This window comes from Diabrotica undecimpunctata, chromosome 9 (assembly GCF_040954645.1).
Source record: "Diabrotica undecimpunctata isolate CICGRU chromosome 9, icDiaUnde3, whole genome shotgun sequence".
NCBI classification, from domain to species: Eukaryota; Metazoa; Arthropoda; class Insecta; order Coleoptera; family Chrysomelidae; genus Diabrotica; species Diabrotica undecimpunctata.
This window is the reverse complement of record NC_092811.1, coordinates 58,052,445-58,067,292: the sequence shown is the minus strand read 5'-3', so window position 1 is coordinate 58,067,292 and position 14,848 is coordinate 58,052,445. Positions and strand designations below refer to the sequence as shown.

At 34.3% G+C, this 14,848-nt stretch overlaps 1 protein-coding gene across 1 annotated transcript; it reads right to left on the bottom strand.

Annotated features, from left to right (window-relative positions):
* Nucleotides 1–8,690: 8,690 nt before the first annotated feature.
* On the bottom strand, nt 8,691–9,233 carry LOC140450869 (protein FAM200B-like). Its single transcript, XM_072544550.1, has one exon. The coding sequence runs from the start codon at nt 9,231–9,233 to the stop codon at nt 8,691–8,693; it is 543 nt and encodes a 180-aa protein (XP_072400651.1).
* Nucleotides 9,234–14,848: the final 5,615 nt, after the last annotated feature.

The following is a 14,848-nucleotide window of genomic DNA, read 5'->3' as shown; positions in this document are numbered from 1 at the left end:
TCAGTTATATTCTCTGTGTTACTTTTTGATACAGCTGTAGCTGGCTTTACTAATATGTTTTGTTGGATACATACTGATTTTTTTTTGCTTCAACATTGACTTTAGTTTTTTTGTTTCTTTCTGCTAGTGTGACTTTCCTTCCTTTACTTATATTAGCCTTTTTCCTGTCTTCCTTTGCTTTTCTTCTATTTTCTTTTTCTTCTTCCTGCAGCCTTTTTTTCTGTTCTTTATTCTCTGCAATAACTTTCCATTTTTCTGATGTTATGACATATGGCAGTTTTTCTATTTGTCTTTTATTTTTCCTTAAAGGGGACGATGGCCAGTGCAGAATTTCACTAATAGGCACTACGTTCTCTCTAATCACATTTTTTGGATTAGGCATATCTTTGACTAATAACTGATCAAATGTTGATTCTGTTTGCGCTGTAGAAATATTATTATCAAATAATTCCATGGGTTTCTCAGGATTTGTTGAAATATCAGGCATGACCTCATTAAAGGTACCTAGTGCATCTCTCAATTCGGGATCAAAGCTAAAATCCAGGAAGATTTCACTAGTTTCAGTATTTGCGTTAAGTAATCTTCTATCAGACAGTGTGTCCACATCTGATTGAAGTGACATGTCTACATTATTTATACCTGACGGACATGGTATATCTAAATCCGGTATAAAATCTATAGGCATACTTTCTATATCATATGAAGTAAGTGTGGTATTATTGTTGCAAGTAAAGAAATTCCATATTTTCTTTAAACATAGCTTTTCCCTACTACTATTGATTCCACCATTGCCAACTTCAAAATTGTGCAACAGATCTGGACCTAGCAATCTTTTAAATGTATCAAGTGTTAGCACCGGTTCATCTGATGCATTAGTAGTGTTTATTTCATCACCGTCATTTTGACTTGTCTCCACTCCATTTCCTTCATTCTTGTGTCCCATACACTTGGAATAGTCTATTGCATTACAATCCCAAGGAAATAGGCCAGTAGCTCTAAACCCATTAATTATGGTACTATTTTTAACATAGTCGTTTACAACCTTGGAAAGTAAAAGAGCAAAGTTTTCTTTCGTAAACTGGAGCAATGGATGTTCTCTTCTCCATTGAAGTATGCCCTTTTGCCAGCCTGCCTTTAATGGCTTAAAGGCAGCGACATCAGCAGGTTGCAACAGTCTTGTAGCATTTGGGTACAAAGCTATCAGCACTATACCCAGCTTGTTGCATAACTGATTAACTTGGAGAGTCAGATGTGTTTTATGCCCATCGACAAATAGAATAACTGGCTTTTCAACCTTATTTTTTATAAGGAATGGGTTAAATACGTTTGCTATGTATTCGTGGAATAAAGCAGATTTCATCCAGCCATTTTCTGAATAGCCTACTCCCCAATCTTCTGGAACTGTTTCCAATATTTCTTTTGGAGGTTTTCTCTTATATGGAAATATGATCATTGGTGGAGTCACACCACCATTGGCACAAAAGGTGAACATTACTGTTAACGCAGCTTTAGCAGTTGCTTGATCCACCTCGTACACATTTTTTGTACCTTTGCATGCAATTACTTTTTTATTTTTTGGGCATAATAAAAAATTTGTTTCATCTCCATTATATATTCTATTGCCATCTTGCAGTATACTTTTAACACCTTCATTTTCAAGTTCTGTTTCGATTGTTTTGAACCAGTTTTTGATATCATTTTCGCTAATACAGGCACTAGCTTGCGTAACTGCTTCGGTAGTCCTCAAGCACAATTCTGGATTCCTTTTCATGAATGCACGATACCAACCTTTGCCAGGTAAGCCATCAGGAAATGGGGTGACTCTATTGGCGTTCTTTATAATATTTTGTACGCTGTGTTGGACATCTTCAATCCGCCTAGGGAAACCTTTCTTTTGGCACGTTACTATCCACCTGTTAATTTAGAAAAAGTAAATATCGTACATTATTATAAAATTTACGACTTACTTAACTAAAATTGATTCTTCCTCTTTTGTAAGATAACTAGCTGGACCAAAACCTGGTTTCTTGAATTTATTTCCCATTCGAAACTGAATCGTTGATCTGGGCACACCATACAATTTTGAGGCTTTTAGTTTTGACATGCCATCCTTAACTGCTTCTACTGCTTTATGAATCTTTTCTTCTCTTTCTCTATTCATTTTAAACACCTAAGAGAAATTAGAGTAAATATAATGCCTTCAAATATTTTAGGGGCATATTTGGTTATTTTAGGAAAGTAACTACCTACTTACACGTCTATATACTACCTTTTTTGCAAAGATATTTTTTAAATTAATAAATCCTAACTTTCTTATAAACTTAGCTCCTACATAAAGGAGGTGTCAAAGGTAGGTGCCAAGGATTGAAATACACAATAATTTTTAAAATACGGTGGTTGGCACTACATGCCAACCAATAAATTTGTCATTTTTTTGTAGACAGTCGTTGGCACTAAATAAATTTGAGGTTAAAGTTTATACAAAGCCTCATCCTTTAGTGTAATCAAGATATAGACATTGTACACTATACATACACTAGATTTTTTATGACACAACTTACCTTTGGAACAATATATACATAAATTATTCACACACTGTTTAGCAATATAAACTGTCTCCAGACTCTTCCAGATACAGCGTAACAAAACCACTCATGAGATGGATTTACTACCAACGTAAGAGAACAAAAATACTAAATACACCAAACTACCAACACTAAACTGTAAAACTATAGAAACCTGATGTCCACAGAATAAAATATAAACAGTTGCGTTGAATCAGAAATTTGCATGTCAACTACTATAGACCTGCCAACCACTGTCACCTTTACCCTATTTGGTGAGTGTTTTGTTGATAAAATTTTAACATCACGAGTGTCGCGTCATTTCATTACCACTATCCCATTTTCGTCTTCTCGTGCTATTGATTCACCTCTTTTTAATTTTGCAGACTAACATTTTGGGGTAAGTGTTTTCGTTTACTTCTAACTGTTCCCACCGTGTGTGTATTTCTATCAAGAAGTGACAACGCTAAGTTATAGCTGGTGTAGAAGTTGTCGATATATAATGTGCGGCCTTGATCTAATAGATTTTCTGAAAACTGAAGGCAAACTGCTTGACCCAATCCAACATTTTTGTCATAGTCATCAGATTTCCCAGCACAAATCTTAGTATTCCAAGTGTAACCATTGGTAGAACATAGTTTGAACACCTTTACACCATACCTATGAGCTTTGTTTGGTATATATTGACGGAATATAAGTCTACCACGCCAAGGAACTAATGTTTCGTCTATTACAAAGTCTTCTCATTGAAAATACGTTGTTTGAAATTTTCTATGCAAAATATGTACAAGAGGCTGTATTTTATCTAGACGATTTTGGGAACTACCGTTCTCCTAAAAATGAATAAAACGAAGCAGCAACTCAAACCTGTTACGAGACATTACTTTTGAAGCAACACTGTTTTGATAAATTTTACCCCATCCAAATTAGAAGACCAAAAAATTGTTTTATTTCTTAATTATTTGTCGAAACCCATTGTTTCAAGCGACTCGATCGTGATATACTTGCTGTTTTCATTTGTGCTTCAGCATATTGATTTGTCTAATCGACTATAAAATTTCTAACCTCATCGTCAATAAACAAACAAAATGTCTCGTAAGCCGATATAGTATTCGGTAAATTTACCTGTAGGCCATGCTTTCCTGTTAAAGGAAAATCTTTGTGACGACCCTCGTACAAATTCCAATTTGGTGTATCTGGAACAGTGTTCAATTCTGATTCTGTTACTTCTTGCGAGTCGTCATTAGCTCCATCTTCACTTTCTTGATCTTCAGCTTCAAAATCTTGCAGTATTGATTCCATGCTTTCTACAGATTCCTCTAAATCCAATTCATGAACGGATTCCCAATTTGGGTCGTTCAAAGAATCATCTGAGTCGTAGTCTAAACATCTCACATCACTTTCTTCTAGTAATGCTCTTAATTCGTCTATTGACATCCTTTACGCTTAGACATTATTTTTCTTTACGTACGATGTACTCACAACCGATTTCAACCTTGTACTGACATATAACTGCATCATCTCGACTCGTCGTATCGTCGCGCATATACGGCTGACGTGGCCCTGAGCGATGAATCAATGCTCACGAGGCCACGTCGGACATATTTGAGCGACATATTTTTTAAGTAAAATCAAGGGCTGTTTCAATCAATTTAGGGTTCTATGAATGCGAAATCACTAAAAGTAATGTCATAAAAACAAATACACGAAAATATACGCGTCGCCCCCAGAATTTTTTTTTAAAATTGCTCTGACGATCAATGTGTTAATAAAAAATTGTAAGTGGTCCAGCTTAGAGTATAATAAATGTTCTTTTGCGATTTATTTGTGTGTTTTCATATTTTTGTACGTTTTTACATATGTTAGCCTGCTCTTCTCTTAATACTTCGGAAAATTTTATTCTTATTATATTTTCAACATCATTTATGTTAATTACTATTTAAATGGGAATAAGCCACAATTAAAGGTTAAAATACGTTTATTGACGTTTCAATTTCCACTTCGGAAATCGCTCTCAAAATACAAACATTGTTTTTTTACACAAGTGGAAATTGAAACGTCAATAAACGTATTTTAACCTTTAATTGTGGCTTATTCCCATTTAAATAGTAATTAATTTAAAATACCACAAGAAAATAGCTTCAGAACAATATCATTTATGTTAAATGTTGTATTATGAGTGGCCACTCTACCTTTTACCAAAGCCCATATTTTTTCGATAGAGTTTAACTTCGGATGATAGGGAGGCAAGCGAAGTACTTGATGTCCTTGTTGTTCAAGACTTTTTCCTGATATTCGTCAGAGTATTTTCATCTCTGTTGTTTCTAGTAGTCGTCTCGTTTTAGATGTGTCAGGTCTTGTCTCCGCCGTGTACGTTATTATATGTCTAATTGCTGCTTTATATTATATTCTTGTTTTTGTGTCTTGTCTTAGGTGTTTGTTCTTCCAGATTGTGTCATTAAGAGATCCCGCCGCTTTACTTGCTTTTAAGCTTTGTTGTCGTACGTCTTCAACATCTCCGTAACTAGTTATATCTATTCCAGATATCTAAATCTTGCTTCCTGCTTTATTATTTTCCCATAAATTTCGATTTTACACCGTAGGGGGTTTTTAGATGTTGTCATACATTTGATTTTTTCTGCCTGGGGGTTATGAGCGCGATGACTGGGTGGATTGAATAGCTCAGAAGCCGCGTTCATGCCCACAGCTGGTCCCAAGCCCGGTAAAAGAGGAGGGTTGATCGGCCAGGTTAGCACCCTACCCATTGTAAAAGAAAACAAGGCTCAAAGAACCGATATAAAGCCTCAGACTTCTGACTCATTTCATAAAATTAAGGTGGTTCATATCGTCATGATAGTCCCCACTCTTGGAAGCTTAAAGCATAAATATGAAATTATTGTACAAATTATTTTAGATGACTTTTCGGCGAATTATAATAATCCTTGTATATTATTATTTTTACTAAATGTTGCGCTATCAAAAACTTTTTGTCGAAAAACTTTTTCCTCGATATTAGTTTCATAGAGGGTGTCCGTGCATGTAGTGGTACGACGAAATTTACGATTTGGTATTTTTGGTGGTTCATTGAGCAACAAACAAAATGAGTGATATAAAAAATTATTCTAAACAATTTATAACCGAATTCATTGAGTTATATAGAGAGTTACCGTGACTTTGGAAAATTAAAAGTAAAGAGTACAGCAATAATTATCTAAGAAATAGTGAAAAATTGATTGGATGATTGAAAAATTAAAAGAAATAGTGCCAGTCGATGAAAAAGATATGGTGGTGAAAAAAAATCAAAAGTGTCTGGTACTGTAACTGATGAAGTTTACGATCCACGTTTGTCGTATTTCAAATTATTACTCTTCACAGAAGATCAAGAAATGGTTAGAGAGGGCATAGATAATATAGACGTTTTTGAGGAACAAACAACAGCTTCAAATGATGATGAGGATAGTATTAGTCAGATCAGGTCAAATTTCAGACACAGGTTAAGAAAAAAAATATTGTATTGTTCTATCTTGCCATAATATTTTTCCTTCGTTATTAAAATAGCGTTTGAAATATTCCCGTACCTCTTTAGCATCTCTTCAGTAGTGTCTGTTGTGATTTATTTGCAATGGTGCAAATGATCCGTCAGAATTTCGCCAGTCAACTTGGGTTACAGTTCCATTTTCAGTATCTTCATTATCTAAACTTTGAAATGGAGTGTACTTTTGTCTGGAATTTCCACGTAAAAAATTATGCAAAACGCAAGTTGCTAAAACGACATCTTATGGTCTAGAATTATAATGGCTGCACATTTTCTATTTTGCGACAACATGTTTTCACGATTGCACATCTAGGCGAACAACTTGCTACTGACATCGTGTTCTGTTCAAATCTTGCTAGAATTAAACGAACATTTGTTCAAGAAATTAGGTTGGCGATATTGCTACCATTTAGAGCGTACTAAGTCATAATTACTTCCAATCCGAAGGACCACCCACTGGCGTGGGAAATAAGAACACAAGCAGTTCAAACAATACGTAATTTAATAATTGAATGTTACTACAACTAAGTTAATATCTAGCCAAGGTTTTAGCGCAAGTTCTTTATTGAAATAACCCCGATCACTGTCTATACACTGGTCCATGACACACTACAAACGCAAGTACTGATACAGATTAAATATTACTACTACCTAAGGGGGAGAATACATTTTGCCAGAGTTAATTGGTTAGAGGCTGACTGGGAACGAGTGTTATTTACTGATGAATCCCGATTTTGTTTGTACAATAACGACAGACGTGTTCGTGTGTTGCGACGACTCAATGAACGATATGCTCAGTGTAAGTTTTCACACACCACATTTTTTGGTGGAGGATCCGTTATGGGTGGGGTGGTATTTTTTTGACCGCACATACGGACCTAGTGGTCATATAAAATGGAACTGTTACAGCTGAAAGGTACATATTGGAGTTCTTGGAGCAACATGTAATACCATTCGTTCCTTATATCGGTGAAAATTTCTTACTAATGCAAGATAATGCCAGACCTCACGCTTCACAGATCGTCAGAAATTATCTAGAAGAGGTAGAAATTAACACTATGGAATGGCCAGCACATAGTCCGGATTTAAATCCGATTTAAAATCTCTGTGATATCCTTCGTAGGCGATTAAGAGCGACATCGATTCAACCAAACAACTTACAGAAAGTGGGAGAGAGGCTGATCCAGTTTTGGAGACAACTAGACCAAAATGAAATACGGCACTTAATTTTAAGTACGGCCCAACGACGTGAGGCTGTTATATGTAGTAGAGGTGAAAAACACTCTTTATTAAGACTTTTTTATATTTTAGTTTACTTTTCTTATCAATATTTTTTTAGAATTTTCCGTTTTATTTTTTTTTTCTCCTGTACTTAAACATTTTCTGATGATTACACAAATTGTTATAGTTACTAATAAAATATAGAATAAATATGCTGAAGTTTAATTTTTTATTCTTTGCCTGTTTACAAATAAAATTGATTTATTGAAGTGGTGCGTTAATTTCTTGGAGAAGTGTATATGAATAAACTTGATAACTAATGAGCGTTCAGCTTTTAACTCGTAAGCTATGTAACGATAACTACAATGCGCGAGATAAAACTCTAAAAACAAGAAGCGACCAGCTCAGCTGGAATACAATTTGATACTGATTACGCGATATTCTAAAAACTCTTAAACCAAAAATGCGTCGAATTATATCGAATTCGAAACTAAAAACTAACTAATACGAGCGACCAGCTAAGCTAGTCAGGACAATTCTGTCAGTTGTTGAAAGTGTCGATGGCTTGGATGATAGGAAAGGGTTTCTGACCCAGTCATATTCCTCCATATCTTCGGGAAAATATTTCTCAAAGTGTTCACTCAATGATAACATGTGTTATGTAAACATATTTTCTAAAGAGGGATCAATCATTTCTATTGATTTTTCTTGTAGAATACCTTGCAAAGCAGGGAAATAGTCAATTTCTTGATAATCTAATTTTCTCTTCCATAAGAGCAATTTCTTCTGAAATCCAGTAATTTTATCTGCCAGTTGCAGGATATAAGTATTGTTTCCCTACAAAGACTTATTAAGATTATTTTATTTGTTAAATATGTCACAGAGGTATGCTAATTTTATTGGAAACTCTGAATTAATAAAGTTTTGCGCATCATCATGTGATTCTATATGAAGTACGTGTAAAATTCATTTCTTTATTCGTATACACGTGCGAGTACGTTGCCTTTGGACAGCCAACGAGAGTTGCAATAATAAATTAAAGAGGTGTGCTCGGCTCCCATTTCTTAACAAAGTTTATGTAAAAGTCTTGATTTCATGGGTCGTGTTTTAATGTAGTTCACCACTTTAATAAAGCTATCCATCACAACACTTAATTCAGGTGTAACGTTCTTTACTGCTAGGGCCTCTCTGTGTATAACTCAATGTGTCCGTTTTACACTTGGAGCCTTAGTTTTGATGAGAGCTTGTAGTCCTCCATACTGTCCACACATTGCTCGGGCACCATCCGTACACACGCCTACACAGTTATCCCAGTTAATATTATTTTCAGTCATATATGAGTTTAAAATCTCGAATAAATCCGTAGCTTGTCAACTTTCACATATTGTTCTGCAAAAGAACAAATCCTTACATATACTTATTTCTTGTATGTACCGTACATAACATATCATTTGAGCATCATCATTACTATCAGTCGCCTCATCCAGTTGAATGGCAAATAAACCTGAAAGTTTTCCCACAATTTGCTCATTAATATCTTCTGCTATGTCGTAAATCCGACGACTAACCGTATTGTTTGAAAGATGTACATTTTTTATTTCTTTAGCTGCCGATTCTCCAATCATCACTGTTACCATATCAACCGCTGCAGGTAAGATCAGTTCCTCAGCGATCGTATATATTTTTTTACATTTTTTAACAGAGTTAGCTACCATGTAAGAGGCGAGTAACGCTTTGGTAGGAATTGATGCTCTGGAAACCAAAGCCGTGGTCTGATATTTTAGCTCCCGCAATTTTCTTACAAAAAAGTCTCTTGGCTTACCTTGTAAATGGCTGTGAGTTGATTCCAAATGCCGTTTTAGTTTATTAGGAAGCATACTTTTAGCCGCCAACACTTTGTGAGAAACAAACATGGTGGAAGTTCTATATTCATTCCCTTTAGTAACGCAGATAAATCCATAATCCAAATATTGGTCGTCATATTTCCTAGGGGAGGATGGTATATAACGGGACAGTTTTCTATAATTTTTAATAACATTTTAAATTCTGGAGATATTTTATTCAATTTAGATACATAGGTAGGGGGTAAATATTCGTTTAAAATCTATTTTTTTTTTAATTTTTGCTTTGATATTTTACGCAAAAAACTTACTGTCCCATTATGTACCCCATGTCCCATTGTATACCATCACTGGTATATATTGGGACGCCCTATGGTTCATATTGGGACATAAGAAAATAATGTTTTTAAAATGGTTTATTATATTTCTAAATAATCAGAACAAAAGCAAAACCAACATATTCGATAAAAATTTAATTAAAAAGCAAAAACTTAAAATTGGAAATAACCAAAAATAAAACATATTCGGTAAACAAAATAAAAAACTCAATATGAAGTACACTAAACTAACTAATAATTCATGTTATAAGAAGATAGATCATAATCAAAACTAAGCTTTTTTATAGATCTCTGCGTTCCTCCAAAAATTGCAGGTTTGGGTAACTTTTGAATTATTTGTCCTATTGTAACAGTGTCTTCGTCTCTTTCATCAGGGAAAATGAAGTTAGTTGAAGTAGCCTTGCATTTTTTTAAAAAGTTTATGGAATATTCATCTGCCTCTATTTTTTCTATTTGTCCTATAAAATGCTTGTATGATTTCTTGGCAGTATATTCAACTATCACAAAATCTTTGATCTTTAAAGTTTCATCCTGAGGAATATTTTGTAAATATTCGAAATCATCCTCCAGATCATTGTCATAGTTATCAACTACTGCCTCTACAATATCACTTTCGGAAGATGTTTCATCAAAAACCTTTCTTTTTTGCATTGGGAGCATTTCTTCCGTGCTTGTTTTTCCTTTTCTTTCTGAACTCTCTCCTCCTTACTTCTCTTTTTCTCATCCATAAAAGGTGAACTAGTAAGAATTGTGGATTTAAGTTTAGGCCGGCCCTTCCTGATATTTTTTCTCTGCTCTGCCTTTGGGTAAGGTTTAACTTGCTCTGGCGAAAGAAATTCATCTGTTTGATTTACACTATGATTACTAGTGGAAGGTTCTGGCTCTGAATAATTTTGTGGCTTTTCATTATTGTCATCGATCTGTATGTTAGCTTCTAATGGTCTATCTGTAACATAAGAGCTTAGAAAGTCCTCCTCTTTGAAAATTTCAGAATCTACAGGTGATATTCCAGTTTTTCTAAATGACGACAAAATATTAGTAGGGGTAAAAGCTTTTGGAGCTGGACACAATGAACGTCTTCAAGACGGACGATGGAACAATGCCATCGGAAAGTGGCGTCCATACAATGCAAAGAGATCAAGAGACAGACCACATATGAGGTGGAAAGATGACATCAGGAAACAAGGAAGTCCCACATGGCAGAGAACAGCTCAAGATAGGGAAAGATGGAGAGAACTGGGGGAGACCTACATCCAACAATGGAGGGATAGAGAATAGGTTAAAAAAAAAAGCTTTTGGTAGTATTTTACCCACAATACCGGCAACATCATAAATAGTAACAGGAACACCTGAATGGTTAATCATCCAATTATCAGTCTCTTTGTTATAAAAAGTCTTGAATGGACCTAGACATCCCACGTCAAGCGGCTGAAGTTTATGGCTGCAGTGAAGTGGTATTGTTAGTAATACTGTACCATTGTCTTTGGAGTATTTCATAATTTTATAATCACAGTAAGCTTCGTGATTGTCCATGATTAGTAATATATTTTTTTCTTTACTACATCTTGTAACGTCTACTAAATGTTTAAGAAAATTATCGGTCGTCATCCAACCAGTTTTGAATGCGGCCCCTTGAGATCCAACAAGTGCTCCATTTAACATATGGGATTTAAAATTTTGACGAGGAAATATAAAATAAGGAGGACAGTAATTTCCATTGGCTCAAATCGCTATACACATTGTTACTAACGTACCTCGTTCTGCACTTGTTACTTTTCCCACTTGTTTCAGTCCTTTGGGTGCTATAATTTTTGGTGATCTGTGCACCGTCGTGATTCCGGTTTCATCGCAGTTGAATATTTCGTTTGTTGAAAATTGATATTTTAACATAACACTTTTTAAATTATCGAAAAATGCCGATACGTTATGAGTATTAAAACTAGTAGCTCTGCTTAGGCTCGTTGCCTCAGGTGTTCTTAATGTCAAGTTGCTGCGAATTCTAAATAGTCGCATCCAATCAATACCAGCAAATTTATTTTGCTCCCATGAGATTGAAATTCTTTTATTGTTTGCCACTGCATATTGGTACGCAAACTCACAAGTGGCTTTTACAGTGAATCCATGACAAAGCCTACATGCTTTTATTAAATAATCAGCCAGAAGTTTTTCTTCTTCATCTGAGAATATCTGCGTAAAGCCATGATTCCGATTAAAATTAAAAGATTTTTTTTTGCAAAGCATTCTTTGCAAAGAAGATTTCGTAACTGCAAATTTGTCTGCTGCTGCACGTATTGACAATTCTCCAGCTACAACCATCTCACTGGCTTTTTTCATTTTTCTTATATACTCTTCATGATCTTGTTTACTTTTCTGAATGAATTTTAACTTATCCTTTCTACTGTGTTTTGGCATCTGTAAAACAAAACGGGCGTTAAGTTGCTTTACTCTTAAAGAATACAACAAGATTGATTATCTAAATATCTTTTTCGTAAATACTAAATATACAAAGGAACATCAAATTATGTTATGGTACGTAGTGGGACACGTCCCTGTATATACCACATACTAGTGTCTCACTAAGTACCATTACATTAAATTTATAAACATTACTATCAGTTTGCATAAATCGTTTTTAGGAAAAATATACCAATACACATACCTTTTACACTCTTTCCAGTACCTAACTTAACCGCAGCCATTACAGTCATATCCTAAGTCGGTAAATAGCAACCTGCAAGTCAAAAGAACTCTTTTATTGTTGGCTTTTAACGTTTAATTCAATTACATCTACTTTATCATAGATGGCGAGATATTTCAATTCACCCATTATGTACCACGTCCCAGTATATACCACCGTCCCCTATATTTCTTTTTTTACTTAAATTAACAATACTGCTCTCGCCTGATTTTTCACTTCGTTTTCTATTATTTTTTTAATATAAGTATCCATTGTTGATAGAAAAAAACTCCGCGTGCGTAATATAAAGAAAGAAGGGGAACGGGATAGGGGAGCCGACCGGCGAAACTGAATGCGCCCGGCGCTCACTCGATTCCAGTGTTGCGAATGTCCGGATGATTATCCGATTTTCGGATAATTTCGTGGACCATCGGATAATTTTCGGATTGAACAATTTTTTGAATAATTTAGGATAATTCAAGGTCTATCGACTTGATGTTATATTTTTTATTTGATTTATTTATTAAAACATATATTTTATACTCATTTAAAATCAATTTAATATATTTTCTATATTAAAAGTTTGCGCTGACCCTGCGACGCAGCGCAAAAAAAATTTATGAAACTAAAAGTAGTAAATATACAGTGATAGGTAAGTAAGTTATTAATTAGAACGAATTGTACTTAAAAAAAGGAGCTTGCTCTAATTTTTTGGGTCCTAAACGTGTTCTGCGATCATTATGATATTCCCAGGTTTAGAAAATGAGCGTTCGCATGGTACACTTGTTGCACACTACTTCTGTCTAACTAACTTTGAAAGAAATGGATAGTTGTAACAATTTTCTTTCCACCAATTCAGAGGATTATCAGTTCTTGGTAACACAGTATCTTCCAAATACCTTTGGACTTCCATTATGGCTCGCGACCTGGCATTTGAAGATACGCTGTCTGATAAATTTTCAGTTAGGCAGTCCCAAATGGATAGAGCAGGTGAACTTAATTGGTTACTTTGATTATTTGAAATTGTAGTTGATTTTACAGATTGCTGTTTACTTGTAATATCACTGGTAACCAAGTCTGTTACTAAGTTTATTAATTTTTTTACCTTTTCTACTGCATCGGCATACTGTTCTTAAAAGCAAATGTTTTAAATCGCGGGTCCAAAATGGTGTACAATGCTAATGTGCTACTATATTCAACATTTCCTAATCTACTCCTTAAACCTTCTTGAAGACTTTGCAAAACACTTCTCGAAAGTACATTATAATTTTCTTATTGTAACTTTCCACACACAATAAGTAATCCTCGAGTTAAAAGAATCACCACTGAGGCAGAAATGTATGATTCCTTACCCATTAAAGTTGTTGCTTCTTCAAAGTGACACAAAGTTTCACACAACTCCTTGGTTATTTGCAATTCTTCTGTCGTTAAAATTGGCAAGTTTTCATTAACAATTCCTACAGTTGCTCGAACACAATTTTGTAATTCAACAAATCTGTATAACATAAAATATGTTGAGTTCCATCTGGTAGAAACATCTTGTATTCATTTTTTGGGCTGTTCAATACCAGATTGTATTTGATATTGAATAAGTTTGGAACTAGACAGTGAGCTTCTTTTAAAATGAGAGACGATTGTCTTTACTTTAGAAATCAATGGCTTAACGATTTTTATGGAATTTTGAACGATTAAGTTTATTACATGAGCGACACAACCTAAATGTTTCCAATTTAATTGTTCGGTGATTGCATTTACGATGTTACTTGCATTGTCCGACACAGTTAATCTCATTTTATTGTTTAAACCCCAAGTATTAACAACGTCTTTCAATCTTTGTGTATTAAATTGACCGGTGTATGATTGATATCTAAAATTTGACAACTTAAAAGTAACGACTTCATAATAAATGTTTCATCAATATAATGAGCTGATATTGCCATTATACTATCATTAGTTGCGGAGGTCTAGCAATCTGTTGTTAAACAAACATTCATAATGTGACCGATATTTTTCTTGCTTTCTTCCAAGACTTTTTCGTATTCTGCTGGAATCAAACTTTTGGAAATGGTATGCCTTATCGGTAAAGCGTATGACGGATTTAATGCAAAAATGAATTTTCCAAAAACCTGAGTCCTCTACTATTGAAAATGGTTGGTAATCAAGCACAAATAAATCGAGTGTAGGTTGTTTTTTTTTTTCATATTTTGATTTAATTTTGTTGGAATTACAAATTGGGTAATTTTATTTTGACATTTTTTTAATGGAAGTTGTAAGCTACTATAGTTATTTGATGTAGATGGCTGTTCATTCTCGTTTTGTAAAATTACAGCTTCGGTTAGTTGATTGTTGGTATTTATAGTTTCGACACTGGAACTACCACACGTATTGCTTGGAACACTTACTCTAGGATGTTTTTTTTAATTAGATACACTATATTTATATGATAGTACAATTTTACACATATCACACTGTGCAATCTGCTTACTTTCCTCTACAGCAGTAAAAAAAACCCACACTGGACTGCGTTTACCAATTTTTAAATTATTTAATTATAATTTGACTGTATATGTGTAAGTAGCTAGTAAGTACTAAGACTTCTTAACCTAAATTAATTTCTCAGCAACACGAATAATTTTCTAGTTATTCCCACAAAATCATGGGAATGCCACAAA